The sequence below is a fragment of the Rhinatrema bivittatum genome, chromosome 6 (assembly GCF_901001135.1).
Source record: "Rhinatrema bivittatum chromosome 6, aRhiBiv1.1, whole genome shotgun sequence".
In the NCBI taxonomy this organism is placed as follows: domain Eukaryota; kingdom Metazoa; phylum Chordata; class Amphibia; order Gymnophiona; family Rhinatrematidae; genus Rhinatrema; species Rhinatrema bivittatum.
In genome coordinates, this window is record NC_042620.1 from 47,351,760 (window position 1) to 47,379,603 (window position 27,844).

At 41.3% G+C, this 27,844-nt stretch overlaps 1 protein-coding gene across 1 annotated transcript in view; it reads right to left on the minus strand.

Annotated features, from left to right (window-relative positions):
• The window catches only part of NCKAP5 (NCK associated protein 5), a 1,124,153-nt gene that overhangs the window by 387,311 nt on the left and 708,998 nt on the right, over positions 1-27,844 (minus strand). Inside the window, 1 exon segment of the mRNA XM_029607891.1 lies at positions 5,255-5,323. Coding sequence (XP_029463751.1) covers positions 5,255-5,323 — 69 coding nt within the window.

Genomic DNA, 27,844 nt, shown 5'->3' on the forward strand with positions numbered 1-27,844 from the left:
TTAATGCATGAAATACGTTTTCTCTGAACTTCGAGGATGGTAATTGTAAACAGTGTTCATGCTTCCTGCAAGTTTTTAATCTTGTGAATTGCTTCTTTTAGTTTTTTTCTAATAAATCTCAGTTTATCATATTCACCCTTTTTATGGTTATAAGATACAGCATTAGTTATGATCACCACTGCCAAGCAGATCCACCACTTTTATCTTTTGCACCAGGTCCTGCTAGATCTAATATAGTTCCCCCTCTTGTTGGTTCCATGACCAACTGCTGCATGAAGTAGTCATTTACAGCATCTGGGAACTTTGCCTCTCTTGCATGTCCTGATGTGAAATTTACCCATTCAATGTTCAGGTAATTGAAGTCTCCCATTATTATGAGTTGCCCATTTTACTAGCCAGTCTAATGTTTGTTAGCATTTTACAGTCTGTTTCCTCATCCTGGCCAAGCAGGCAGTAAGATATCCTCACTACTAAACTCTTCCATTTCATGTGGGGCTCAACTGATGCAAGCCCCATGTAAATCTGACGTTTATACAGAGATAGGGTTTCCTTATACATACTCTGTGGATAAGCACTAAATATACAAAGTTAGTTTTAAGGTTAGACTGAAAAATGTAGAAGGTATTCAATACGTTTTGTATGGGACAAGAGAATGCATCTAAGGCCTTACCCTCACCCCAGACTGCCAACGTCCTTCATTTAAAACTATATCATCTTGTGAGGGAGTCTTCTTAGAAGCCAGAAAGACCTCAGACACATTTCAGACTGGCCAAGAGATTTTATTACATCCCCCTCAACACCCAGGCTGTGAAGCTAGAGACTGGATGTTGAGGTACAGCAAGGGTTAGGAAAGTTCGCAGTTGTATCAGTTTCTTTATGAACAAGTCCCACTGGAATGGAAACCAGATCTACAATGGCCAAAAAGGAACTGTGAGTATCATAGCTACCTAGTCTGTTCTGAGATTTATGAAGGTCATTGACACACGAGAGTCTTCTATGGGAAAAATGACAAAAAATATTTCTTGTATGGGGAAATAAAATTATCATCATCCCAAAAAAAGGATAATTGTGCATCTTGGAAATTCTATACACCACATATTGAGGCATTGTGCAAATGAAAGTGATATCTAGAAGCCATGTCTGATACCAGAAATAGATGGTGCAATTTAACAAACTGTAAAGAAATATAACATTTGTTAAGCTTTGTATAATACACCACCAAAAGTAGTATTACACACCTGTAACAAACCCATAGTTAAGACTATACAATGAGTTTGCATAACCGTTTTAAGGAAAAAGGTTCCTCATTGTTAGATTATTCAAATGATTACAAGTTGCCCAACTAGGAGGACCTCTCCAAATGCAACCAGAACTATATTTTGCTATTTACGATGTATCATACCATACAACATTGTATCAGACAATTAAATCATGTGCATGTCTGAAAAACTGAAGACAGTTTGAAACAAAAATCAGATTTGTCACATACCAATCCACCAAGCCAAGTATACGGAAAAGATTCATAGATGATCATTGAAAGAGAATGGCCAGCTTGACTTAGTCCTTTCCAGACTGCATAACATTACTGTAAGAGATGCAGTCCAGCAGATATGTTTATGAATCAGTGTCCATAGGTTTGCTTATATTATGCATATCCAGACTAGACTACACTGTAATGTTAAAGAGAAGCAAGATTCTACTACTAACATGAAGCCATCTAAACCTCCAAAAATGTTTGAAAATTATGAACTAGGTTTTGTTTGAAACTACAGTTCTGGACTGAAATGGACTGGATGCCTGATGAAGTAATCTGGCACCATCATATTGATCAACACCATAGTTATTAGTCAGAAGCACAATCGGAATAACCTGTGGTTTTTGTCCCAGCACACATTTCTTCACTGAATTAGTAGATGCACCATAGGTTACAGAACTGTCTGACCCTGTGGATTAATGCAATTATAGTGTCATCATTGTTACTGTATATATGCACTTGATGGTATCATACGACTCCAAGATGTTTGAATTTAACTCCAGCTCCTGAGAGACTATCACTGGGGACAGTTTTAGTATTCAGCTTCATGAATGGATTTATCTTTTGCATGGATTTGCATGGATGTATCTTTTGAATGTATTTGTTCATGCCTATATGCTGCAGCTATGCAGGCCTTAAGCTCCTGAATACACCTATGTTAATATAATTTCAGCCTCTCCTCACTAGCAAGTCATTTCTTTTTCTCTCCCCACCCATCTGTCCTTTCTTATACTACCTCTCTCATTACAGTCTGTCTCAAATGTGTTTCTTTCTGCTTCTTCTTCTACTAGTCTGTAGTGATGAGAAGAACCTAACTGGTTTTTTAGGCCCATGTATTTCAAACATCATGATGGGCTAAGATTCGAGACTGCGTTCTAGATCAGTGGTTCTCAACAGGTGTGTCGGGACACACTAGTCTGTCGCAGAGCCAGCAGAATCTGGTTGCTCTTTCCTCCTCCAGTCTGGACAGGAGTTGTCTGATTTCTCCTTTATTGGGTATGACAGGAAGCTGCTCTTGCTTCCTTCTCCTCCTCCTGACCCAATGAGAGGTTATTCCCGTCTCTTTCTCCCAGATCAGTGTGAGATATCATCAACTCCTGTTCATATGGGCCCCGCAGGACAGTAGCTTTATCTTCCCTCTGCCTGGCCTGGCAGTGAGGCTGCTGATGCTCTCTTCATCCCATGGAGCCTGGACATGAAAGCAGGAGTATGAGGAAGAGAGGTGAATGCTTTATAGATCAACTGTCGACTTCCGCTGCTGCTGCCTCCTCATCTTCATTCTCTCCTCAATGCTTCTTGCCCTCATCTGCTGCTGGTAAAGAGGGAGAGAAGCTCTGGATTGGACTGGAGGCTTTTATGTTGGCAGGGAGCCAGAAGAAGGGGGAAATGTACTGGGCAGGAAGGCATGGGAATACACGGAGTCTTCTGGGTAGGAAGGGGTGGGGGAAAGAAGGTTAGGGCTGCTGGGTAGGGAGAGGTGGAGAAAGGAGGGGCTGGGGGCTGCCGGACAGGGAGAGATGGAAGAGGAGAGAAAGATGGAGGTGGGGCCTGCTGGGTTGGGGGAGAGGGGAGGTCAGGGGATGCTGAGCAAGAAGGTGTGGGAAAGAGGTGGTCAGAGGTATGCTGGGTAGGAAAGTGGAGAGGGAGGGCAGGGAGAGTTGAGCAGGGGACAGAGATGGCACAGGGAAGATGATGCGGGGTGGGGGGGTGTTGGAATTGTTGGATAGGGATATGAGCATGTGAAGGGACGACTGAGTAGTTGGGAGAAGTGAGGGGTGATGGGGGCATGGAGGGGCGTGATTGGGTACAAGGGCCATACTATGTCAGTTTTGAGAATATGCACTTCTTCTCTCTTTGAACTTTGCTTAGTGTAGGAGGAAATATATTTCTGTTTCTAGTTCTCCAGCTTTGCACTGCTTGCATTTGTTGCTGTTTCCATTACAGTTTTTGTTTCCGCATTTGTAATTTGTGGTATTTTATTCTATATTTGGTGAAGGCAGGTCTGTCTGTCTGTGTTCTGTGTGTATGTGACTGAGATGAGGTACTTTACTAGAGGTTTGTAACAGTTTTGTTTGTTTTATTTTCTCAATATGATATTGCACTGGTGGTGAACTGCTGCCTTTTCATGGGTAGGGCTATTGCTGTTTCATTTCTTGGAGTTAGTGTTAATTCGGTATGGCAGGTTTGATAAACATGTACAGAGAGGGACTTGTTTTTTTCCAGGTTTTGTATTATTTTACAATGCACCTGGTAGTAGAGGGCATTTGTGATGCTGTTATTGAGATGTCACCAGAATCAGAATATCGTTTTGTATGGTGAGTTGTTCAGGGAAATGTCTTCGATCTGCTCTGCACTCGTTGTCAGGAAGCGGGAGATTCCTGTGGATGCAGAGTATATGTTTATATTTAGTCCCATGATGGTCGTGTGTTCAGTGTCACACATGCGAGCGTCATCTCTCAGGTGTGTCCTGATAGAAAAAGGTTGAGAACCACTGCTCTAGATTATAGGTCAATGCAGAAATGCTTGAGGCAGGACAAAAAGGGTACAGGTGAACTAGATAAAACTGGAACTTGTTTACACCAAAGAAGTGCTTAGCCTTGCATAATGCAGAGAATTAACCATTAGAAATTATTATACATGAATCTGATGAATAATCATTTATTGTGATGGAAGTATTAATCCAATTTGATAACAAATAAAATGTAACCTTATAGGAAAATAAGAGGAAGTTCTCTTAGGTATATAAGACGCCATTTATATCTGTGTAGTTCAGAACTTGCTTCTCCTTTCTATAAGTGATTCTCTATGCACAACGCAAAATCCAAAAGAGGAAGCAACTACAGAAGCTAGTTTGGTTGTAATTTTCCTTTATAGCTGAGCAAAGGAGTGAGCCAGGGTCTAAAGCGCAGCCCCCAGTCTTAGGGGTCTCTCTCTCTCTCTCCCATCCACTGTCTCTTCTCTTTCCCTTCTTCACATACTCTCTCCATCCTTACAAATATCTCATTTTTTTCATCTGCTCCCGTCCTTTCAATCTATTCTTCTGTGGGACTTTAGAATAAATGGTCCCAGCTCTTTCAAATTAGTGCAATTTTGCACTGTGTGAGCAGCACCGCTGCATTCTTAGGTCTCACAAGGTAGACAGCAAGCATTTTCTTCCCGATTCAGCTAACATTTTAGTGCTTTCTTACTTGGGCTGGTCACATAGTTTAGGAGAGAATGTTGCACTGCAATAAACCTTGGGTTTGAATCTGTTCATCTATGGCTGGGTGCACTGGACGATCTTGTGGAAGGAGGCTACCTCCAGTCTGACAGTGCCATAAAAGGGGAGTTACAGATGATCTGGGAGAAGACATCCCCTCCAATCCCATGGGGCTGCTGGTGCCACCAGGATGTGCCGACAACAAAGGAGGGGGAAAATTAAAGGGACTACCATTTTCTGTTTCTAGCCACACTTTGCTAGATGGCCGTTCTTAACCCCACTGCTTCAGACGGAGAAATATCTGTTCTTGGTTTGTCATAGAAAATGAGATAACATCAGTACTTTAAATTTACCTAACATACTTGACAGTATATGACTTGCATGCATTTACGGCATGCCACAGGAGGAATTGGATGATACTGAGAAATTGCTGAATATATAAAAACTTGGGGGAAAGTGAAATAAGAACACAGTATCTGGGCCTGGCATCAGTATGTGATCAGAATTGTTTTCCAGCTCACCTCATCAAGGCATCTTTCATACTGTTCCCTCTGATTCTCATTTTCCAAAGCCAGTGCTGAATTCTCTGCCTGCAGTGAAATATAAAAGTACAAATAAATCAATGGACATGCTGTGTTACATGGCAACTAATTCAACACATTTATTATGCTCTGGCTCCTTTGAAAATATATATTTTAAAATGCTCATTTGACATCAATGCTATTTAAAGCAACACAAATCCCATAACAATACATCATAGTTTGTACAATATGCAGAATGCTAGTCTAAATATAGCACATTTGGTATCATTTCATATTGGAGATACATATTGTTCAGAAAACATTATGAAGGTCATTGTGAAAGCCGGTTTTATTGCACCCAAGCAGAAATGAGAATTCTTTTTCTTATTCAGTCATGTCATGCCTCGTGACTTTAACTAAGGAACCTGTGGCATAGCATAAAATTGAGTGAAATCTCAAGTTCAAATGAAAAAGCTGATTTCCAAACGCTCAAATCTCATTTGGTACTCCGTAATGAGCAGCCTGACTGCTAAGTCCTCTGTATTTATTATTCTGAATACTTGTCTTTCAGGGGATGTTCTCATTATCTTAGTTACAGTGAATAAACGCTCTTGCTCAATGCAACATTAAAATTAAAAAACTAAAGCAATCTAATAGGCAGAAGATCAAATAAGAGCGCATATTGGCAGGGTAATGTTGGAAAGCTTTACTGTAGGAGGAGGACGTTTTCTGTGCCACAGTACGACTAACACTAAATAGACTGGCAATAGCTAAGGACTGACAAGAATATGAAATCATAGCACCTCATTCCTCAACTGTAAACTCTCCCTCATCACACTACAAAGGGAGGCTTAGGGCAATCAAATCTACTTCCTGGAGGACAGAAGGGAACGAGGGGGATATGACTAACAGCCAAATATTTGACAGGCTGCAATAATGTACGGGAAGGTGAAATGTTCTGCAGAAAAGGGAATTAAAGTGCAAGGCGTCATGATCTGGAGGAAGTGTCAAAAGAGGAAACCGAAAACACTTATTGAGAGGGTGCCTAATTGGCATAAGTAATGCAAACCAAAACCACGACACAATCCATGCATGCTTGGGGCACATTTAGAAGAGAAAAGCAAGGTTAAGAGGCTGCAGTATTTCACAACAACCATGCTTCCCTCCCTTGAGAGTAGAGGTAAGGGGAGAGGTGCCAAGTCAAAAACAAGGCCTGGATAAAGGAAGTACAGGCTAGGGACACTCCTGACCATGGCCTAGATGGTGGGAACTGGCCAAAAAAAAAATCAATTCAATATTGGGCAGGTTGGTAGTGGCCAGGTACCATCTAGCAAGGCAAGAGGGACACAGGTAGTCGAGTATTAAGGCAACACAGTCTTGCTAGTTTTGATAGCTTTTAGATAACTGCACAGCTTGGTGGAAAGAGATAAGGCATGGGAGGCCTGGGTTTTGGATTAAAGTATGAGAATTTATATTCTCACCTACTCAGGATGGCACAGAACTAAAGATAAAGTCAACTAAAATTGACTGAAATAAGGAATAGCTGGGATATAAATTGTGCCTGAATAACTGGGCACAATGAATTACCCAACTGGTCTTTATCTGAGGTCATCTACATAGTAACTTTCATAGTAGACGATGGCGGAAGAAGACAATCAATCCATCCAGTGTGCCCAGTTATTTCTAAAGATATATGTAGGGACTTTCGTTTTCAGTTTTTATTTTATTTCCCTGGGAATTTTAATGTTATATCAACAACAAAATCAGTGGAGAAATGACTTCTGTTTGCCATGAAGTCATTTCTGCCGCCATTCCCTTCCTAACATGCCCCTTTCTCACGCCACATTCCAATGGGAATCTTTTCCTCTCCCCACATCCTCAATGATAATCTCCCTCTCTCTCTCCCCCCCCCCCCCCCTGCCATTCAACCGCTTTCATCCTTACTGGTGCTCCAGGCTTCTTCTCTCTTCATAGGTAACATAGGCTCCTGTACTCTGCAGCACTGCATTTCTGCAAGGGCCAGAAAGTTCTTGTGGGAATGGCCCACTTCAAATGCTGCATTGGTGACACCAGAAAGCAGCGGGAATTGAAACACCACATCAGCGGCTCTGGAGGGAAAGTCATTTCGTTGGTGGGGGAGGGGGGACGTGAAGTTGCCACAGGTGCTTTAGTCCGCACTGGCTTCCAGCAATAGCTGGAGGCCATGAGATGCTGCATCTGCAGCTCTGCAGCTGCTCTTTAATCAGCTTAAAATCAGGGTGAAAATGAGTATAAACCTATCGTCACCTTTGAAAAAAATCCAAGAATTTATGGGTGAAAAATCAGAATATAGAGAAAACGAAGGCCCCTAACTATTTATTACACACCCAGTGCCTGCCTCTTCCCATGTTAAACCATGAAGTTGTTGCAGAAAAATCTGGCCTTCTCTGTCCTCTGCATAGCCTGACACAGGCCCAGCTTCATGAATACCTCCATTCTGTTAGGACTACTGTACTTGTAGACTACCAGACAGATCCAGCTACTGGTTTGATTGTAGGTCTCCTGTGTAGCCTGCCAGACAAACCCAGTTGCTACTATCATACACTTTTCACATTAGTAATTTTATAGTCCTAGGGAAGGAATCAGCTGTAGGTAATTCTGTCTAAAAGATTAGTTCTTTCCCTCTGTCAGTCACCACCTGATATTGCCATTTTAGAAATGGCTGTTTTGTAAGTAAGAACAGTCAAGAGTTTTTGGTCTGGATGTTGGGACATGAAGTAATGCAAATGTTATACAGACTTTCAAAAGGAGTGGACCCACACACACACTCTGAAAAATGTGGCCCTGATGTTCATATGCTTTGTAGATTGAATCAGCCAGTTTCAAAAGAGAGGGTTTAATAGTCTAGTGAAAATTATAAATAAATTTTAGTTAAAAAAATCTTGTGAGGAGGAAAACAAATGACATTTTGCCTTACAGATAATGATATTTCTCAATGAAAAAATGGCACATCAGCTACACTAAGTCTGTTGGTTTATTTTTGCACACAGAAATGTGATTTTTATTTTAAAAAATTGATGCAGTATTAAAACTCACTTTTTAAAGTTAAATGCAAACAATCCTGCTCTTTTGTATATTAACTAAGCAGAAGAATAAGTCATAAGCTTGAAGGCAGACCTATAGCAAATGGATAACAGCAGATAGTTGTATGGCAGTATATCATTCTAAACATTTTTATGAGATGATAAATAAGGTAGAAGCATAATTCTTAACATAGCAGATGATTTATCATGGTACAGCCAACCTCTTCTATTATGATTTGGTTTGTTAGCTTCATAAAAGACAAGAACCACTAGAGGCCATGCTATGAGGCTCGCTAGCTAGGATTAGGAACACAACCCACACATGTTAATGTTATTCTATAATTTCTGTGAACTTCACGTCCCAACATCCAGACCAAAAACTCTAGACTTTGACCAAAAAAAAAAGTAATTGATGGAACAGCTCAAAAATGACACCTCGCAAAAGACCTAGTTTGTTTCAGGAAGCAATCAATGCAAAACAGACAAATGAAAGAAGAAGAAAGGCAAGGAGTCACTGCAGACATTTTATCTAGTACTGAAGAGAAGAGGAAATGAGGGTTTAAAGGTCAGATGTCAAGCCAGAATTCAACTAGCAACTCAAAATCCTTTGAAGATCTCACTGATAAAGGTCAAGGAGAACAGAGTTATGACAGTGAACTTTAAAAGAACCGACAGAATGTGAGAACACGGGTTACCATGTACATTTCCTTGTTATTCATACAAAACCATTAGACCCTTTATAGAAAAGTTTATTGATCTACAAAGACACTCATTTGTCAGACCCTGTATAGTACATTAAGAGCTGCCCAAGTACTTCAAATGCACTCAGCAATTTTATTCTCTTTCATGTTTTTAACCTACAATTTAATATATTGTGTGCTTTGCAGCTGCAGCCGTACTGAATCTGCCAGCGCAGGGCTACTGCAAGACTGTTTCAAGCATATTAGATGGAACTTTGCAAACTGAAAATAGACAAAGTCCTTTTCAAGTTTCTAAGCATCAGTAAATAGTTATATACTATTATGTTCTTAGCTGTCCAAGTCTTCAAAAGCCAATTATAGAGACAGGAAAACAAGCTGAAACAGCCTTTTTGCAAAATGTTAGATAGGTGTGCTGGAGATATCAGCATGCAAGCATTGAAGACTTTTCTGAATAAAACTTCAACAAACACTATAGATTGTCTGTGCTCCAAGATCCTGAGAGGTTCAACGATCGCAAAGAGACTAAAGCAGGTCAGTCTCCTTTACACCTTCTTCCCCATTGAGTTTTGAAACTGGTTTCAAATTGCAAAATGAATGATCTTAAAACATGGAACACATTTTTTTTTAAATGATTTGAAAACATTTTGAGATGCACCATGAGAAAGTAAAATTGAAAAGTGCACTGTAATTATCACAGATGCATACAACTACTGCAGACAAATGCAATTCAAAGAAAGATAAATTGATCGTAGCCAATGTGTAAGTGACTGATTCCTGCACACTATAGTATGATAATGATATCTCAGCATGCCCGAGATAGAAAGCTGGAAATTAAGTAGCACAAAATCTGAATTTTGTTTAAACAAAAATAATTTGCATTTCTTTCTGATGTGAGAATATTTTTGTTTGTTATACCATTATCAAATTTCCCTGTAGCAGACGAAATGCAGTGCCAGACCGAAGGATGAGACCCCAGGTCACTCCCAAACCCAGAATTCTAACATGAAACTGAACAGAGGTAAGCACTGGGTCTGTAAGCTGACTTTGTTGCCTTTTCACGCATAAGGATTCCACAAGGTTGGCTTATCTTATATTTTATCGGGTTCCTATGAATCACAATAGTCAGGTCAGGTGAATTTTGCAATGGTGCCCATATATCATTTCACACCCTCCCCCCCAACATTTGCCTTCTAACACCCACAGTACAGGAAAGCAAAGCCATAATTAAGGCATGCGGACTCTACTGTGCCTCCTTCTTCCCGATACATGAAATGTTTAAACTCAATAAGGATAATGAAACTGCTTGCTGGAATACTAAAAGGCCAGAGCTTATTTTCCATTTTACAATTAAACTTGGTATAAAAATTAATCTATTTATTTATAAATAAGAATTTGATATTTTGCCTTCTTAAAGGCAGGCCCAAGGCAGATTACATAAAATAAGGCAGAAAGTACATAAGTATGGATACAAATAGATGCCAGATATGATATAGAGATATCGCAAGTATATTGATAAGAATTAGGGTACATTAGAAAGGATACACTAGTAATAAGGAGAAGTGCAATGGGTATAAATTGCATATATATAGTTAAGAATTCAGTTACACTTCAGCAGTGTGAGAGATATTAAAAACCAGTCAGAAAGTCTTGGAAGTGGGAGAACCTTCCACACTTCTGGTGGGCAGATACTCCAGGATGAGTCACTTACTGTGCAGTGTAGAGAAAAGAAGGCCTGGTCAAACGTCAAGTTTTGACTTTTTCTTTTTTTGCAGGCGAGGTCCCAGGTTTCCAGATGCAGCATTATTTTATTTCAAATTTATTTTAGACCACCTTCCTGCCCACAGAAGTGGATGCCCAAAGTGGTGAACACATTTTACATTAAACCCAACAATACAAATGAAATCAGCATTACAAATATAACCAACAAGACAGACAAAACACATCAGGGAGAAAAAATAAATCGATAGGCAAACTACAGCAGTATTTCTAATTATTCACAGCTGAATAAAGCCATATTTTTAGCTTTTTCCTGAATGACAGATAATGCATTTCAGCTCTGATATCCAATGTTAAGAATATTCCCTAACAGAGGAGCAGCTATAGAGAACAGACTACTGCCCAGCCTACTCTTTCGTACCTGTTTAAATGCTGGAATCGCCAATAGCAAAGATTGAGACAAATGTAATTTGCTCCATATATAAGGCCAGAGCAGCTGAATGCACAAAATCTTGTGTATGTTGGTGTGGCTGAAATAAATTGAGGGGAAGATAAAACATTCCTGTTGGAAGGATCAAAGTTCCCTTGTTGATGGTGTGTAGGAGAGCAGAAGTTGGGAAAGATATTCAGGGGCCAGTTTATTCATGCATTTGAAGACAAAGTAACGCGTTTTAAAACTTACCCTGCTCTCAACTGGGAACCGGTGCAGCTGACTTAAAATGTGCATGATATGGATATGGTCACAAACAAAAGTCTAGCTGCCATGCTTTTTAAAAGCTGGAGACATTGAAGACTGCATTCTGCGATGCACAGGAATAGAGAGTTATAGCAGTTGCTGCAATTGGTGATCAGCGAGTGTATGACAGTAGCTAGGTCACATTTCTTGAAGTAGTCAGGCAGGAAAGCTAAGCACACAGGTTAGCAGCTATGTATGACTCCAGCTTTAGTACAGAGGTAGTAAGAGGACTGCAAATGCCACATTTGGCTGATTGTAGCAGTTCATATAATGCTCATAGCAAGCTTATCATATTACTGACATTACCCACCCTATTTTACCAGGCACTGTTATATCCACTTTTTGGAGGCCCAATCTCTCTGCTGTTACCAGCTTGAAGGCGGCGAAGCCTCTTCAACCTGCCGTACATAACATTTTTGAATGACCTGGAGTTTGGGGCTGAGACTAGCTGGCAACCCTTTCGCCTCCTAATTTGCAAATTACTTCCACAGAGGATCAGTGCCCTCAGCTGTCAACAGCCAGAAGATGGTGGAACCTCCTGACAACCCCACCTAGCTCCCGCTGACCCAGGATATAAATTATTCCACGATTTCCAGTTAAAGCTGCAACAGGTTCTCCTCCTTGCCATCCCCCAGTGCGGGCCCAGACAAGATGCGATGCCACAGGAAGAGCAGGCGGGTCTTGCAAGGAAAAGGAGATTCACTTCTTAGAGCTTGGTAAGACTTTTTAATCCCTTACCCCACTCCATCCCCGCCCCGAGCTCCCAGTCAGGATGAAGCCAGATGAATCAACAGAGAGCAAAAGATGGTGGAGGGGATGAAAGAGCAAAAGAGGGAGGGGATAAGCAGACCGCTAGTCTGCCTTCAAGTCATGATACTCGCAAGGTGTCGGGCAATCCAGTACCAGCCCCAGATGTAGAAAAGCTTGTGTGTGATACAGCACATTACTCACTTCTTTTAAGGGCAAGAAACAATATCATACAGTTAAAGGGAGACATTAAAAAAAACATTCACAGATCCCCAAAGCAAGTTAATATATATAATTACTGATTCATTTATATTCATCTACTTATCATTGCTACAATCCCCCAAGCACATGTACCATGCGCAAACACCTTTCTCCCACCATGCCACTCAAACAATGCACCAGGGCTTAGGGGCCTCAAAACACGCTCAAGTGCACTTATTAGCGCGATACATTTACAAGTAAAAAAATAAAATAAAGATCAAGTAGTCAGTCTAATAGAAGAATGATTTTTAACAGATCTCGCCTACTTCTTCTGTTAATACCGCACCAACTAAATTTACTAATAACAAGATAAAACTAAATTGAAGCACAAACATTTATCTTGCTTATCTTTTGCGTGCACAGCTCAAGAAGCCATCTTCTTTTGCTGATTTGCATTAAAACAGAAGGCATGCAACTATTTTATGACTTGAGCAATATCAAATATTTTGCTCTGTGCAACCCCCAGTCTCAGAATCCACATTTTACTGCACTATTTATTTGATTTATACTTATATATTGTATTAAAATTTATTTAACAAACATGCCAATATATTAATAGTTCTCATAGATACATTTATTTATTTATTTTTATTTTTTCTATACCGACATTCCTGTAAAGTAATGAACACAAGTAGTTGGATCAGTGTAAAACAGGACTTTATTGAATCTTGCCCGACTCTGGCTGAGTTTCGCTCAAAGAGCTGCCTCAGGGGCTTAGAAGCCACTTGAATTGGCTTAGATCACCTCAAAGCTATCGCGTAGCAAAGTCGGAAAAGTATTTCACAGCAGGCTTTTGAATCTGTTTTCAGATCAAATACCGATTCACAAGCCTGCTGTGAAATACTTTTTCAACTTTGCTACGCGATAGCTTTGAGGTGATCTAAGCCAATTCAAGTGGCTTCTAAGCTCCTGAGGCAGCTCTTTGAGCGAAACTCGGTCAGAGTCGGGCAAGATTCAATAAAGTCCTGTTTTACACCGATCCAACTACTTGTGTTCATTGCTGACAGCCATCTTGGATCGATTACCGGTTTGTTCTCTTGGACCATTCCTGTAAAGTATACAAATCATATCTGTTTACAATGTAACTACAACATTCGCTCAGTGGCGGTACAAGGAACAGTTGTGAACAATTAACAGTAGAGTTAACAGTAGCAAACAAATCATACGATAAGCTCATATTTTTTTCACATGATTTCTCTGCAATCATCACAGCTTAAAAATATAAAATAACTTGTGTATAATCATAAAAATAATATCATAAAAACTATGATGCATGAGTGATATTTTGCTTAAAAGTATATCATGAGTATGAAGACAATAAAACAGAAAAGGATAGAGAATTAAAGGATTTTAGCATATGCCTTGTGCGAGTTGTGAAACACCAGATTGGAAGAATGCATGCTTTCATGATCTAGAAATATAGCAGAATCTATAAATATATATACTGCAGAGTGTTATTACACAAATAAAACAACCTTGAGGAAAAAAAAAAAGTACTTTGCTTATAAAAGGACTTTACAATGACTCTGAAATGTTATTGGCGCTAGTGGACACGGATGTCAAGTGTTGTTAAAACTGCTTTCACCACATAGTGCCTCTGACTCATGGTGTGGTTGCTGCACATTAAGGAAAGTCAATGCATGGTCACAAGATGCAGCCCGATGAATCATAATCCTAATGTGGAATCTGCATTAGGGACCACAGGTCTGCTTCACGGAACAGTCCTTGAACAGTTATTTTGTTAGGTTGCTAATACCATATGCAACGTAAGTTACAGTATCGGGTAAGGGTATCAACTAAAAGCAGAAAACAAATAAAAACACCAGATTATAATTGGTGTAACTTTCTAACAGTTCACATGAATTAGATGGCAAACAACATGCATATGTTGTAATAATTTGCAAAAAAAACCCCAAAATGTGTGTTCACTTCGGAAATTATCCCACCATAACAAGCAGAACACAATTGCGCCTGCTATTATGGGCATAGATTCTTTTCTTGAAAATTGCATGCAAATCCTTTTTCTGAAAAATGCAGACGTTTGCATGTTAAGTGCTAAGCCCCGCCCCCAGGAACACCTCTGCTCAGTCCAGGTAAACTTAACCTGCGGAAGTTTACTTTCATATCAGACAGGCAATTTTATAACAGGACGTTTCTGCGCGGGTGCAGAACTATTTTACCCTCGGAAATGCCTTTCATAATGACTATAAGATTAAAGGTTGCTGCCTCCCCCCCTTTCCCAGCCCTGATTTTGAGCACGTTAAATAACTATAGTATTTATCTCTCTGCCTTCTGCTATCTCCGAATCTATTGATCCCCTGATAGCAAGCACACGGCTCGTTTCTTACTTAAATTTAGTGCTGGGTTTAAAGAAGAGAAAAAAAGGCGATTCACTTTCACGTGTCACAATAGATTTGCTGTTGTCTTTAGTCTGAAGATGGGTCCTGCCTGGATTTCTTCCCAGGCAGTCCTTTTGAAACTCACAGAGTAAACTCCATTTAGTAATGTTACCAATTTATACCACTTTAATAATTCAAGAAAGCTTTGGGGTTTCTCCCTCCCCCCATAACACATAGGTTCCTGAATACAAAAGTACCTTGCAACAGCAGTAAGTCTCATTAACTCAAAATAACATTTGTATAAATACTATTTATTCTGTCTGGTAACTTTGTTCTTGAAAGTCTGAAAAGTTGAATTACATTCAAGAATAGATATTTTAACAAGATTTCATTCCCATCCTAAAAATGAAGGGAATGCATGTCTATTTTTTCATCTTTGTTAATATTGAATCTTTTCACATTATTAAACAGTTGAGCCAATTTCATGCTAAAGAAATTCATAAGGTCATGCACATAATATGCTTAATCCTTCATATGGCATCTCTCTAGCGCCTACTGGTGGGCTACGCATCAGCCAATGCTAAGAAGCATAGGCGCAAACTCTCAGGTGTGCACGTGCAACCCTTACCCGGGGGGGTGTTTAATCCCAAGGGCGCAGACAATCACATTTATAACCTCTGGGGCTCCTCCGACTCGCTGGCTTTTTTCCCAGCTTGACTCTAGATCCCCGGGGGGGGGGGGGGGGGGGGGTAGATTTTTCTATGGGGGGAGACTCTCATCTATGGCCCAGACAGTGAGAAAGAACTTTAGGGTTTTTTTTGTAGCTGTGGCATCCCCAGGAGGGAGTTTCCGTGACTAAACAAACAGGACCGGATACTGGGTGTTAAATAATAATTTACTAATTGGTTTAAGACAAATCAAAGTCTATCTTTAAATAGGTGTGAAGTTACAGATGATGCCTTTACAGACAGTGTGTTTCACTGTGAGTAGGAGTCCTTTCCTTTCAGCACACTGGTTGAGCTTCCCAATCAATGGTATAACATGGGCACTCAAAGCTCCCCAGCGGCTTATCCGGGATTCCTAGGTCAGAGGTCCCCTGCTAGCCTAGTAAAAATCCTACCTAACAGTCCAGTGTCTTTCTGAACATCCAGCCCTGTTTTCCTGGTCCCAAATTAGTGGAGATCCGGATGGGGTCTCCTCGCTCTTCCTTGACTCTATTAAGCGGATCTGAAAGGGTGACTCTTCTAGTGAAGAGAGGACGCTTAAAACCTCCTCACAACAAAAAAGTGCATTTTCCTTCTTGAAAAAACAGGATATATTTCGGCCATCAAAAATCTCACTCAGAAAGATCCGTCACCGGTCTTGCTCACCTAAGGAGTAGAGTGGTGCTCATGGATTAAGAGCCTTTTGCCCCAAAGGGAAATCCAGCAAAAATCCATTTTACTGAACTAAATACTTAGGGATGACTCTGGCAGGTTGTGCACAGAGGCCAGTCCCCAACTGAGAGGGGAAACCTGATGAGGCAGGAGGCCTCAGCAGGGAGGAAAAAATCCTATATCTTGCTTAAGAACATAAGAACATAAGGAATTGCCATGCTGGGTCAGACCAAGGGTCCATCAAGCCCAGCATCCTGTTTCCAACAGAGGCCAAACCAGGCCACAAGAACCTGGCAAGTACCCAAACACCAAGAAGATCCCATGCTACTGATGCAATTAATGGCAGTGGCTATTCCCCAAGTAAAGTTGATTAATAGCAGTTAATGGACTTCTCCAAGAACTTATCCAAACCTTTTTTGAACCCAGCTACACTAACTGCACTAACCACATCCTCTGGCAACAATTTCCAGAGCCTTATTGTGAGTTGAGTGTTGGTGTTTTCTCTAAAATGAAACTAGCCACACCTTAAACCACAAAATAGCTGGTTATAAAAGGCATGAGTAACCAATCCCGGCTCTCCTCAGTGGGAAGAGGGCGAGAGGGGATAGATAGTTCAAGATGTTTAGGCAAAGGAACTGGAACTAGGGATATTTAAAGGCGTACTGGAGGGTCTGGCCACACACGTACCTCAGGAATTACATGCATGCATGCAGCTGAGCACAAACATTGGAACTTGCATACACTATGAACTCCACACCCCGCCGCCAGCTGCTGAGTTAAGTATGTAGCAATGAACTTAGGTGTGCACAACTTTGGTGAGTCCAGACAGAAGGACACACTGTGATATGGGACTGGAAGGAAGAAAAGCGCCTCTCACCACAAACCCAGAGGAAGGCAAAGCAGCTACTATGGCCATAGGACTAGAAAGAGGCAGAGGAACTCCCAGACATGAACAAGTAGGAGGAGCAAAAGGAGATAAGGGCTCCCGTTGGGCTAGGGAAAAGGATGAGGGTCCCCAAGTCAAGCAGAAGATGAGTGCGCTGATGTCAAACAAAGATGAAGAGGCGTTATTTTCTGCAGTATCAGCTGCGAGTATCAGCTGGTTGAATAAAACGACTAGAAAAATAAACCTGGATTTTGGAAATTTAATAAATATCTTCAAATTTAAAATATTAGTAATTTTAGTAAAACATGTTAAGTAATGTCTTCATGTCACATGCCCCTAAGTGAAATACATATTAGCTACTACCCATGGGCTTGATTCACCCCTAAATTATTTTGACCTCTGGAGGCAAAACAGCAAGAAATATTCACATTTTATTGAAAAACTATTCTAAAAGGAATAAGGATCAATAAAAGTTGCAAAAGGAGATATTCATGGCTTATGTGACAAAAAGTATTTATACTCATCATATGAAAATACGTATTTGGAGTATGCCGGAGTCAGATCTATCATAGGAAACTCTATTCCCTTCACTCTGTCCACAAAAGCACTACTTGACAAAATGCATAAGGCTTCTTTAATTCACCTTGCAGAACTCTGACGCCTGGATATATTTACTCCAGCTCCAGGCTGGCGTAAGGCTGGGTCCAAATGCCGCCACAGCTGCCCAGCCCCCACTACTTCTCCTGAAAGCCATTTTTCTTCGGAAGGGGAAATGGCACACTCATTTACACCGGTGTGAACTCTAGTCCTCCAATACAGGCAGGGGAGCTGGACAGAGATTTAGTCAGACACGTCTAAATGACTGCAGTGACTAGAGGGATGCCTGTGAATGGAACGGACCTCCTTTACACACACACTGTAGCTGATATGGCAACGAAGCAAAGAAAAGCATGCAAAGCTGCTAATAGATGTTAAAAACCTTATTTTGGACATAGATGAACCTTCCCTACCTCTTGCATCACATACTCTTTAACTTACTTATAATTATGAGTGGTTTTTCCCCAAAATAAATGATTGATTTGTGTTTGTGATGTTTTATTTCTTTCCACCACAGCTGTCTGTGAAGCAGAGATTCAAAAGTGCTTTAGAGCATATTATAAAAATAAAAGATAGTGTGGTAATTGAAGTCTGGGCAAGAATTTCTGGCTTCATGCCTTTAGTCCAAGCTGAAATCATGTCAGGAGCATGCTCAGTGCCCCGCGTCTGCCCAGATCCAGCCATTGGTTATGTTATGGGATTCTGCATAAGGATTATGCACTGTAATGAGACTGATAATGTATAATGTTAACCTCAGCTGATGTCATCCCTAAAACTCAAAACACTGACAGTGATTTTTCTGAAATATGCAGAGCCTTATAGCTCCTGTCTCTTAAAGGCGGATACGAGTATTAGACTTGCTCAACTTCTTCTGGCAGAAAACATTTCTAAGTCTTACATCTGGGTGAATCAAACCCTACAGTTGTAAGGGTAATTTTAATTGCTTCATTGTCGTGCTCAATATTGTTCTCAGTGCATAAAGTATACATATTTTTACTTAATACCTAGCTGCATATTAAACATAACATGAAGTGAATTATGTATGTTCGGTTAATTCTAATCCTTGTACTTGCTGTAGCAGGCTTTGACTCACCTGGACCCTGATGCAATCAAGTGCATTTCATGTGCACATCTTAGCCTGTGGTAGCAAAAGGTCATCCCTTCAGACCAAAAAGCATAGGGTTAGCATTCCCCCGCTGTGTCACCTGACTCTGTATAGGAAGGGGTGCGAGTGTAAGGGTTACTCAGGTTGTAACTTCTATCACATAGCACGAGTTTCAATCCTTCTGCCTGCCAACTGTGTCTGGCCCCATCAGCCTAGTCCCTATGTACAGAACCTTATAGCCACGTATATAAAGTTTGTTTTTTTATGTCCCAGTTTCCCTAGTTAAGTATCCTTGCATGCTGCCACAGAAGAGTGCAGAGTTATTACTACTTCACAATAAGGCAAGAGGGTCCCTTCTTCTGACCGTGAACAACAACATTGTGCCAGACTGGTACCACTAAACTAAAGGTGTGCACAATTTTGTGCATACAACTTTACTCCTAATGCAACAAGGAGCTTAGCGTACAAAAAAACATGTGGACAAACTTGAGTAATACTATGTTCACAAATTAGCACTACTCCATGCAAATCACAGGCTAATCAAGGTATGCAGAGAAATGCGTAGACTTAACTCATATTTTCCTAACATTAGAAATTAAACTCCTGGTTTGAGATGGAGTAATGGTTTTGGGGCTAGTGTTAGTCTGTGGGGTTGACCCCAGAGTTTGTGGTGCAAAGCTCCTATATTTAGCATTTATGAACACAAAACATAGTTTATGTGTATTGTCGCATGTAGAACATGATTTTTGTGCATAAAAGTTGTGTGCACAAAAGTTGAGAACAAATGTTGTGTGCATGAAACATGAGTTAGGAGCAAAAAAGTTGTGCTCCTAGCTCATATTTTCTGCTCCTAATTTTTAGGTGTTTGGTGAGTCGGAAGGAATTTCTCTGCAGGACAGATAAAGCCAGCAGACCATAGTTTGGGGATCCTTGCTCTAGCGGTTTAAGATGGCAAAAAGTCAACTTTGCTGACAGGTGGGATAGCCTCTCCAGAAATTTTGAGGGTATCAGCAAAGTACTTTTTGAGAGTATCAAGACAGGGGGGTGGGGTGGGGATGGGGGTCTCCAGAGCGATTGTGGCAAAGTTCAAAATCCTCAAAACGTCTTGCCTTGTTCTCCCATCTTTTCTCATTTCTGATGTATCACGTCATCCTGTGTCAAGGCTGTGTATAAGCTCTCGCTATACCAAGCCCCCCACGTTCCCACGTAACTCATGTGCTTGCAGCTGCTGCCCAAGTGATGTTATGCCCTGAGATCACTGAACAAAGAGCCAGTGAGTTTTTCCAAAGCTGATCAGGCCTTTTCAGAATCCAGAATCCTTTTGGGTAGAAATTCCCCTCACAGCTGAGATGGGACACATATGGAGGGGGCTTAATCCTCCTCTAGCATCCCCGGAGCCTTTATGCATTTCTCCCCTCTGTTCCCGTGGCAGTTCAACACTGATCTGCTGATCTGTAGCTTCCCATGCAGGACCCCCGTGGTTTGCCTACCCTACCCTATGCACGTGCCGAGCTGTACTATTCCCTCACAGTTTCTCCACCACAGCAAGGGCCAAGTCCTCCGCTGAAACTCTAGTGAGAGCTGCTCTAAGACTTAGAGGTCTAACTGGCACATGGGGGCTCAGTCTCCAAGCAGGCCACCACCTCTCTGGACAAAGGGAGTTTGCACCTAACGAGCACCCAGGGTTCTGGAGTTCAAGTCAAGGTGGAGCTGGCCAGAGGAAGACAGCAGAGGTAAAGGAGGGTTGCTCTCAATCTCCCCCTTTCTTTTCTTTCCCTTCATACCAGTCAAGGGGGGACGAACCAAATAATAAGCAAAAGCCGAGCAGTCCACTCACACCACAGCCATCTTGGCCCCCCCCCCTTTGCTAATATTTTTGACACGGTTAATGTGCACCATTTAAGGTCTTTCTGTTGCTACCCGTTAGGAGTGGTTTGAAGTGATCTAGTGGGCTAAACACTGACAAATTTGGAATTTTTAATTTAATAAATAAAATTTAAAAAAATACCATGTCTACAGCAATCCCAGGTTAAGTTCAGCCTTGGGACACAGACCCAAAGCTCCTGCCTAGTTGCATGTGGCATTGACACTTAGGGTCGGATTTTCAAAGGGTTACGCTCGCCGGGCCTATTTTCAAAAGGCCCGGCGACGCACGTAAGTCCCGGGACTTGCAAAAAAGGGGCGGGGCCAGAGGCCTCCGCATGGCCGCTGTGCTGGGGCTCTGCCGGCACGTGTAACTTACTTCAGCCCCAGGGCTGAAGTAAGTTATGTAACAAAAAAAAAGACGAAAAAGGTAGGGGGAGAAAGGAAGGGAAGGTGGGGTGGAGGGATAGGGAACAGCGGAAGGCAGCGCGGCTCAGAGCGGGTTCGGCGCGCGCACCTTTTAAAATCTACCCCCCTTAGTCATTACCTGGCCTCCCAGCGATTTTGGGGCAACGATGTTTAGGGTAACTGAACAGCTGAATTTAAGTAAGGCAACGGTGCCACCCACTAAGATATGGCGAGCCACAGATCATTTGAGTGGCATAGTTCAGGCTCTTGGTAAGCACGAAGCTCTTTTTTTTTTTTATTTATTAATATAGTCTTAGTAAAATCCCACTACCAAACAGCAGATGGCATCTTCTGATGACTTTTTTTTTTTCATATCCTGTTCTGAATCTTCTTTAGCATTTGCACATTGCAACACGGTTAACAGTATGCAACCCCTGGGTGAGATGGATCCCTTTATTTGGCACCCAGCGGCACAGAGAAAGAAATATACAGGTGGCCCCTTTCTGCACCCCCTCCCAGTCTCTATTCAACTCCCTCTCCCTACCGGATAGCTTTAACCTGAGGCCACAGGGACCAGTCTGTGGGAATGAAAAGTAGTTCTTATACCCAGTTCTTTTCCTTTCCAGTTCAAGGCCTCTTTCTATCCTTCTTTCACAGCATCTATAATTATACAGTCTCAGCATCCAATAAACAAACAGTGGAGGAGTGGTGGCATCCAACCTCTTTAATGATGGTTTGTTCAGATGATTTAATAATATTTACACTTTTTGCATTTGACTGATTAGCAGCAATAAATAAGATACCAGACCGAATAAACTTGTGACTCCACATCTTCTAGCAAAGTCGCTGCTTCTAGTGGAAGTGGAAGCTCTATATTTACACAGAATTCCTCCATGTATCCAATTCCTTTAATTCCCCAGATTATGCAGATGAAAGTTAATTTAGTCTTCCTTCACTTCCCCAATTTGTTTTCTTATCTCTTCCCTGGGGAGGTGGTTAGAATGGGCACACAGTCCCAATATTTAACCAGAACTCGCTCCCCGATTTAATACTCTTCCAGACATCCTCTTTAAATATTTGTAACCGCTCATGCAGCACCTGAAGGGAATTTTACTCTCCGCTGGATTTTCCTGAATTCTTTCCACTCCTTAGGCAGTGCCAGGTGGGCCCTTCTCATACTATTATTTGACTTCCTTTTGTAGCAAAGTTCTTGTTACCTTTCTTTTGTATCTTCTTTGCTTCCTCTAACGGTGCCCTTTACTGGAATCCTTTCCTTTAGATGGTCTCTCGTAAGGAAAGGCTCGCTCTTCGATGGGTTTAGGATGTTGACTCCAGGTGCTTGGGGGTTATTGGCTCCAAGTGGACAAAAAATGTTACTTGAAACCGAAAATGGGGGGTAAATTAAGCGAGAAGCAGGAAGAGCGGGAAAACCTCCCTGCTTCACCAGAGAGCAGATAGTTCGAAACGGTTCATGCAAAAATATTCTTCCTCTGCAGCAGGTGCTAGTTAGGAGACATAGCACAAGCAGAGCTTCCTTACCCATAATCCAGCCTTGCATACAGGGGCGCCCCAATCCACTGCAACAAGGGGGGATGTGCTCTCATAGAGAAATCTCAAAAACTGGCTGACGAGAGGCAAATAGATGAGTCAACGGGAGGCTGACCCCTAAATGGGAACTTCCTTCCAATAAATTAAAAGGAAAACTTAGAAGACAGAGAGCTCCTACTCCAACAAAATCCAAACTAAAATCCATGAGGAAAGCGGGAGCTTAGTGATGATAAAGAACTAGCACATAGCATTTGGGGGAGCAAAACTCACAGCTCTCACACTTGTTTAGGTACAGAACCCTCCCCAGCTTAATGGTGTACTCCTTTTAGTTAGGGAAACCAAGGGCTCCCTACAAGAACACCTACAAAAGTACAAGCAAGGCAAAAAATACAGTTAGGGCAAACAGCATCTGAGAGCCCTGACTTTCATGGTCTGGGAAACTGGTAAGCATGGCGGTAACCTACGCAGTGCAGCAGATACTGGCATGAGCTTGCTGGGCAGATCATTTGGTCCTTTTTCAATGTTTCTCTTAGGAGTATGAATCAACTTCCATGTGAGGAGAGACTAAAAAAAACAAAACAATAAGGAGTCGGCAGTTTGGACTGTGGGGAGCTTTGATAGAGATATAAAAAATCATACAGGAACTATTCTTAATGGGCTCACAGTACAGGATCTAGGGAGGGGCACGCAATGAAATTAGCAGGTGGCAGGAGCGAAATGAACAAAAAAAGAGTACCTCACATGTAATGCAAAATTAACCAGTGAAACGCAAGTGCCACAGGATGTTGGTCAAGCAACTAGTACAACCAGGTTCAAAAAGGGGTTAGGCATATTCATGGGAATTAATCGGAGATTATTCAACATGAACCTGGACCCTGAAATGAATGAATGAATAAATACAATGCATTCCAAGCCTGCTATAAACTGGAAAGGTATTTCAGGACATGGATTAGCATCACCCCTCCTCCCCCGTTCTTATATACTTCCTGTAAGTACCTATTGTTCGCTAGCCTACATGAACCTACAATTCACAGCATCAGCTTACATACCTGGTAATAACGGAGAGGACAATTTTCAAAGTTTAGCTGAAAATTGCCCCTCTGCGCCCAGTTAAAAGCATGCATGGGTTTCCACAGTGCACGCACACTGTTATCCAGGTTAAAAAGGAAGAGACAGACATTCCTGGAGGAGGCGTTTAAAAAATTAGGGGAGTGAAATGGCTTATGCACTTGACATTTTCGAGATGTAAATACGCCACTTTACCCTCCTTCTCTGCCACCTGCGCAAACAGTAGGCACAAGAGAACATGGACACTTCTAGTGTGTACGCCTTGCACTCGCTAATTCTCGGAGGGAAAACGCCTTGCGTGGTTTCCCTTTGAAACCAGACTGCACACCTTGCCTTCCAAATGTGCTTTTATCATCTGATGGGATAACTGTAACAGAAAAAGGGTAGGGGTCAATTCACAGAATGGATGGCCTATTGTTAAAAATAATGAACCGAGCGGGTTAAAATCTTACTTCTGCCACTTGTTGAGACTTTAAAAGGGTTGACAATCAAACCTTATTTTATTTTATTTTTTTTTTTAATAGACCTACCTTTTACTTAATATCAATGGGTATAAAAACCATAAGACTCTACAAATTCAAAGGTATACATCAAACTGATCTTTAACAGGAGAGTAATTGTTGCTTGTAGTAGTACAGACACAGTGTGTCAAAAATCCCCAGACCAGGATGGGATGAATTTATTATATTTTATATCCAGAAGGCTTGTAAACTTAAGTTTCCATTTTCACCTTTCTTGTATTCAATAGATCTCCTTCCTGAAATTGAATATTTTCATTCTTACATTGCAGCTGTATAAAAATGCTTAGATGGCTGCCTAGGTAGGGCATAGGCTTCAGTTTACCCCCACCAGACAGGCTCATTCTTGGAAATAAAACATCATGGGATCAATATTTTAAAAATGACTAATGGATAACTTAACAAGCTAAAGATAGCTGCAAACGTTATCCTGGATATACAGTGGAATAAACGTCCTACCGGATACTCCTGAACAAAGCTATCCAGCTATGGTTTTTCACTATTCTGGGGGAGGGGTGGCCTTACTCAGGGTAATCAGCCACTTTAAATATTGGTGCCCCACAGTCTCAGGGTAGCCATCGCTCGTTGAAACTGGGCCAATTACCATGCACAGTACTTTTCTCACAGTAAAATATAGTGTGGGGGGGAATACTATGCAGCTGTGTTATTTTTTCCTGCGATATTTTACCTCGAGAATAAATATCGCTGGAGTCACAAAGTAGCAGGGCTTTGTGCCTCCCACAGCATTTTACCGCAGCTTAGTGAATGAGCCTCTAAGTTTGTACCTGAGGCAACTGACCGAAGCTAAGCAACAAAATTAAAAACCTCAAAAAATGGCAGGCCAATAAGGGGAGAAGAGGAATATGCTTAGCAGAGATTTTCAACAGCAAGTGGCTAAGTTTTGCTCCCTAATGCCCCTGCATGAAAGGCAATCCTAAGAGCTTTTTTTTTATTGCCTCCCCCCGCAGCCCTGATGTGAAAATACACCTACCTGCCCTGGGATCATCCATTCAGTCGACATGTAGGTAATACAGGCCACAAATCTGGCCACAGGCTATAAGAGTCCATCCTCTCTGAACCAAACAAAGATGGAACGGCAGCAAAGATTTTAGATTTTCTAATACGCTTTAAGACTGACAAATACAGACAATACAAAGATACGCCTAGGTTATAAAACCTGTTGCCAGACTATTTACATCCAACCTTCTCTGAAACAAAATGTCTGGACATGACTTACCTTTCAGCATTCCTGAGACATGCAGACATCCCCTATGCAAAGAAAAAAAATCTTAACTTCTACAAAAAAAAAAAAAGAAAGATGAGTCTCAAAGGATGCCAGTCCCTCTCATCCATTAGCATTGACCATGCCAACCTGATTACTATATAAGGCGGGGTAAACTAAGAAGAAGATGATAGCCCTCCATCATCAGGAGCCTACCATCATCAATGGATATCAACATCCTGACGGCCAGCATCAAGATCGCTGAGATTCCGACATAGAAACTGCTGCGTCTCTGCCGATCTGTGACCAGCCTACAGATATTGAATCTGAAATCACTGCATCTGAGCTATGAAATTCCTGATCAGCACACAGACTACTTCACCAACATAGAGAAACTACACGGAATTTTAATAGCTGGTTATTTACCAGTGTGGTGTGAGGAACAAGCTTGACCTCTAATTATATTAAGGCCAGACAGCTGATCCTGAATAATCAGGGGTTAGTTAGCCTGTAATGTGTTTATGTTTAATTGATAAAACACTTAATAAATCACTTTAAAACCTGACAAATCAAAGAGGACTAAGCATTAGATGGTAAATTAATTATATTTTAAGAAATAAACCCTTTAAGATTTGTAGTAAAACGCTCTACAAGCACTACGGCCACCACCCACATCCCAGAGTCAGGTCTCCCACCCAAAACAAGGTCAGGACAAAAAGTGAATGCCCCCCCCACCCCTCATGATCTCCCTCCCTGGGGTCTAGTGGCTTGCCCCCCCCCCCAACCCATGACCTCTCTCTCTTACCCTTAACAGGTCACACTGGAAAGGCCCAGCAGCAGGTGGTACAGTACCTCAGCCTTGCAAAATTCAAAATGGCACTGGCCAGCCTAATGCTGCACTTTGTTGTACAAGTTTATGCAGGGGTGGGGATAGGGCCACTAGACCCTAGGGATAGAGACTGAGGGGATAGGGAGTTACTCAACATCATCAACCTTATGGAATGGTTGGTGGAACTGATTGAGAAGACCATGAAGGAGCTGTTCTCAAGACTTGAGGGGGGAGGGGAGGGGAGGGTGAGCATCAGGCATATAGCCTGCCAAAGGAGAGTTAGTTTTTGGGAAAAAGTCTACTCATCTGACTTAAAGAGTTAGGTAGGTAGATCCCTCTAGGGCAAATATTCAGTAAACTGCTCAGCCACCAGCCAGCTATGCTAATGTAGAATAATTTTCAGCCACATTCTAGCCGGCTAGACCATGGTAGACATTTGTCTAAAAAAAGCCACTTAGCTAAGCTAGTTGCCTTGACTACATCCTCCTGCAATGAATTCCACAGTTCAATTTGCAATGAGTGAAAAAATACTCTTTCTGATTTGTTTTAAGTCTGCTGCATTCCCTAGTCTTAGTGTTATTTGAAAGAGTAAATAATCGTTCCCTATTCACTTATTCTATTCCACTCATGATTTTGCAGACCTCAATCATATCCCCCTCCCTCAGTTGTCTCTTCTCCAAGATGGAGCCCTAACCTGTTTAGCCTTTCCGTCACTAGAGAGCTGTTCCAACCCCTTAACCATTTCTGTCACCCTTCTCTATACCGTTTTTAACTCTGATATATTCTTTTTGAGATAGGGTGACCAGAATTGCATGCAATACTCAAGGTGTGGCCACACCATTGATCTATACAGAGGCATTATGATATACTGTTTTATTCTCTATTAGTTTTCAAACAGTTCCTAGCATTTTTTGTCTGCAACCGCACACTGAGCTGAGGATTTCAAAGTAATGTTGACAATGACTCCCAGATCCTTTTCCTGGGTGGTTACTCCTAATGCAGAATCCATATCGTGTATCTAAAATTAGGGTTATTTTTCACTATGTGCATCACTTCATGCTTGTCCACATTAAATTTTATCTGTCACTTACATGTACAATTTTCTAGGTTATGTATTGCAAGATGTCACTCAGTTTCCTTTCCTCAACCATATAAAAACAAAGGGATCTTATGGTGAGGATGATACTTAGGGCACATTTATTTATTTATATTTATTTAATTTAAGATTTTCTATACCGGCATTCGCGATGAAAATCGCATCATGTCGGTTTACAATTAACAAGTAGAGAGGGTACAAAATAATAATAAATAATAATGATAATAATAATAGTAATAAACATTAGAAACAAGTGAAGGCGAAAGGTTGCAGTTACAATAAAACAAGGGAGTTATACAACTTGGAACAGAGAAAAGAAGCTAGGATTTTAACAGAGAGAACAAATATGCCAATGGCGGCATTTGCAACATTAATGAATTACCCTGTTAAGGTGGAATTATTAATTACCATGTTAAGGCAAAGTCTAATGATGAATTAAGGTTCAGGTTAGGTCTGGAAAGGCTTTCAAAAATAGAAGGGTTGAAATCCCCAGCATGCTTTATGACCTGATA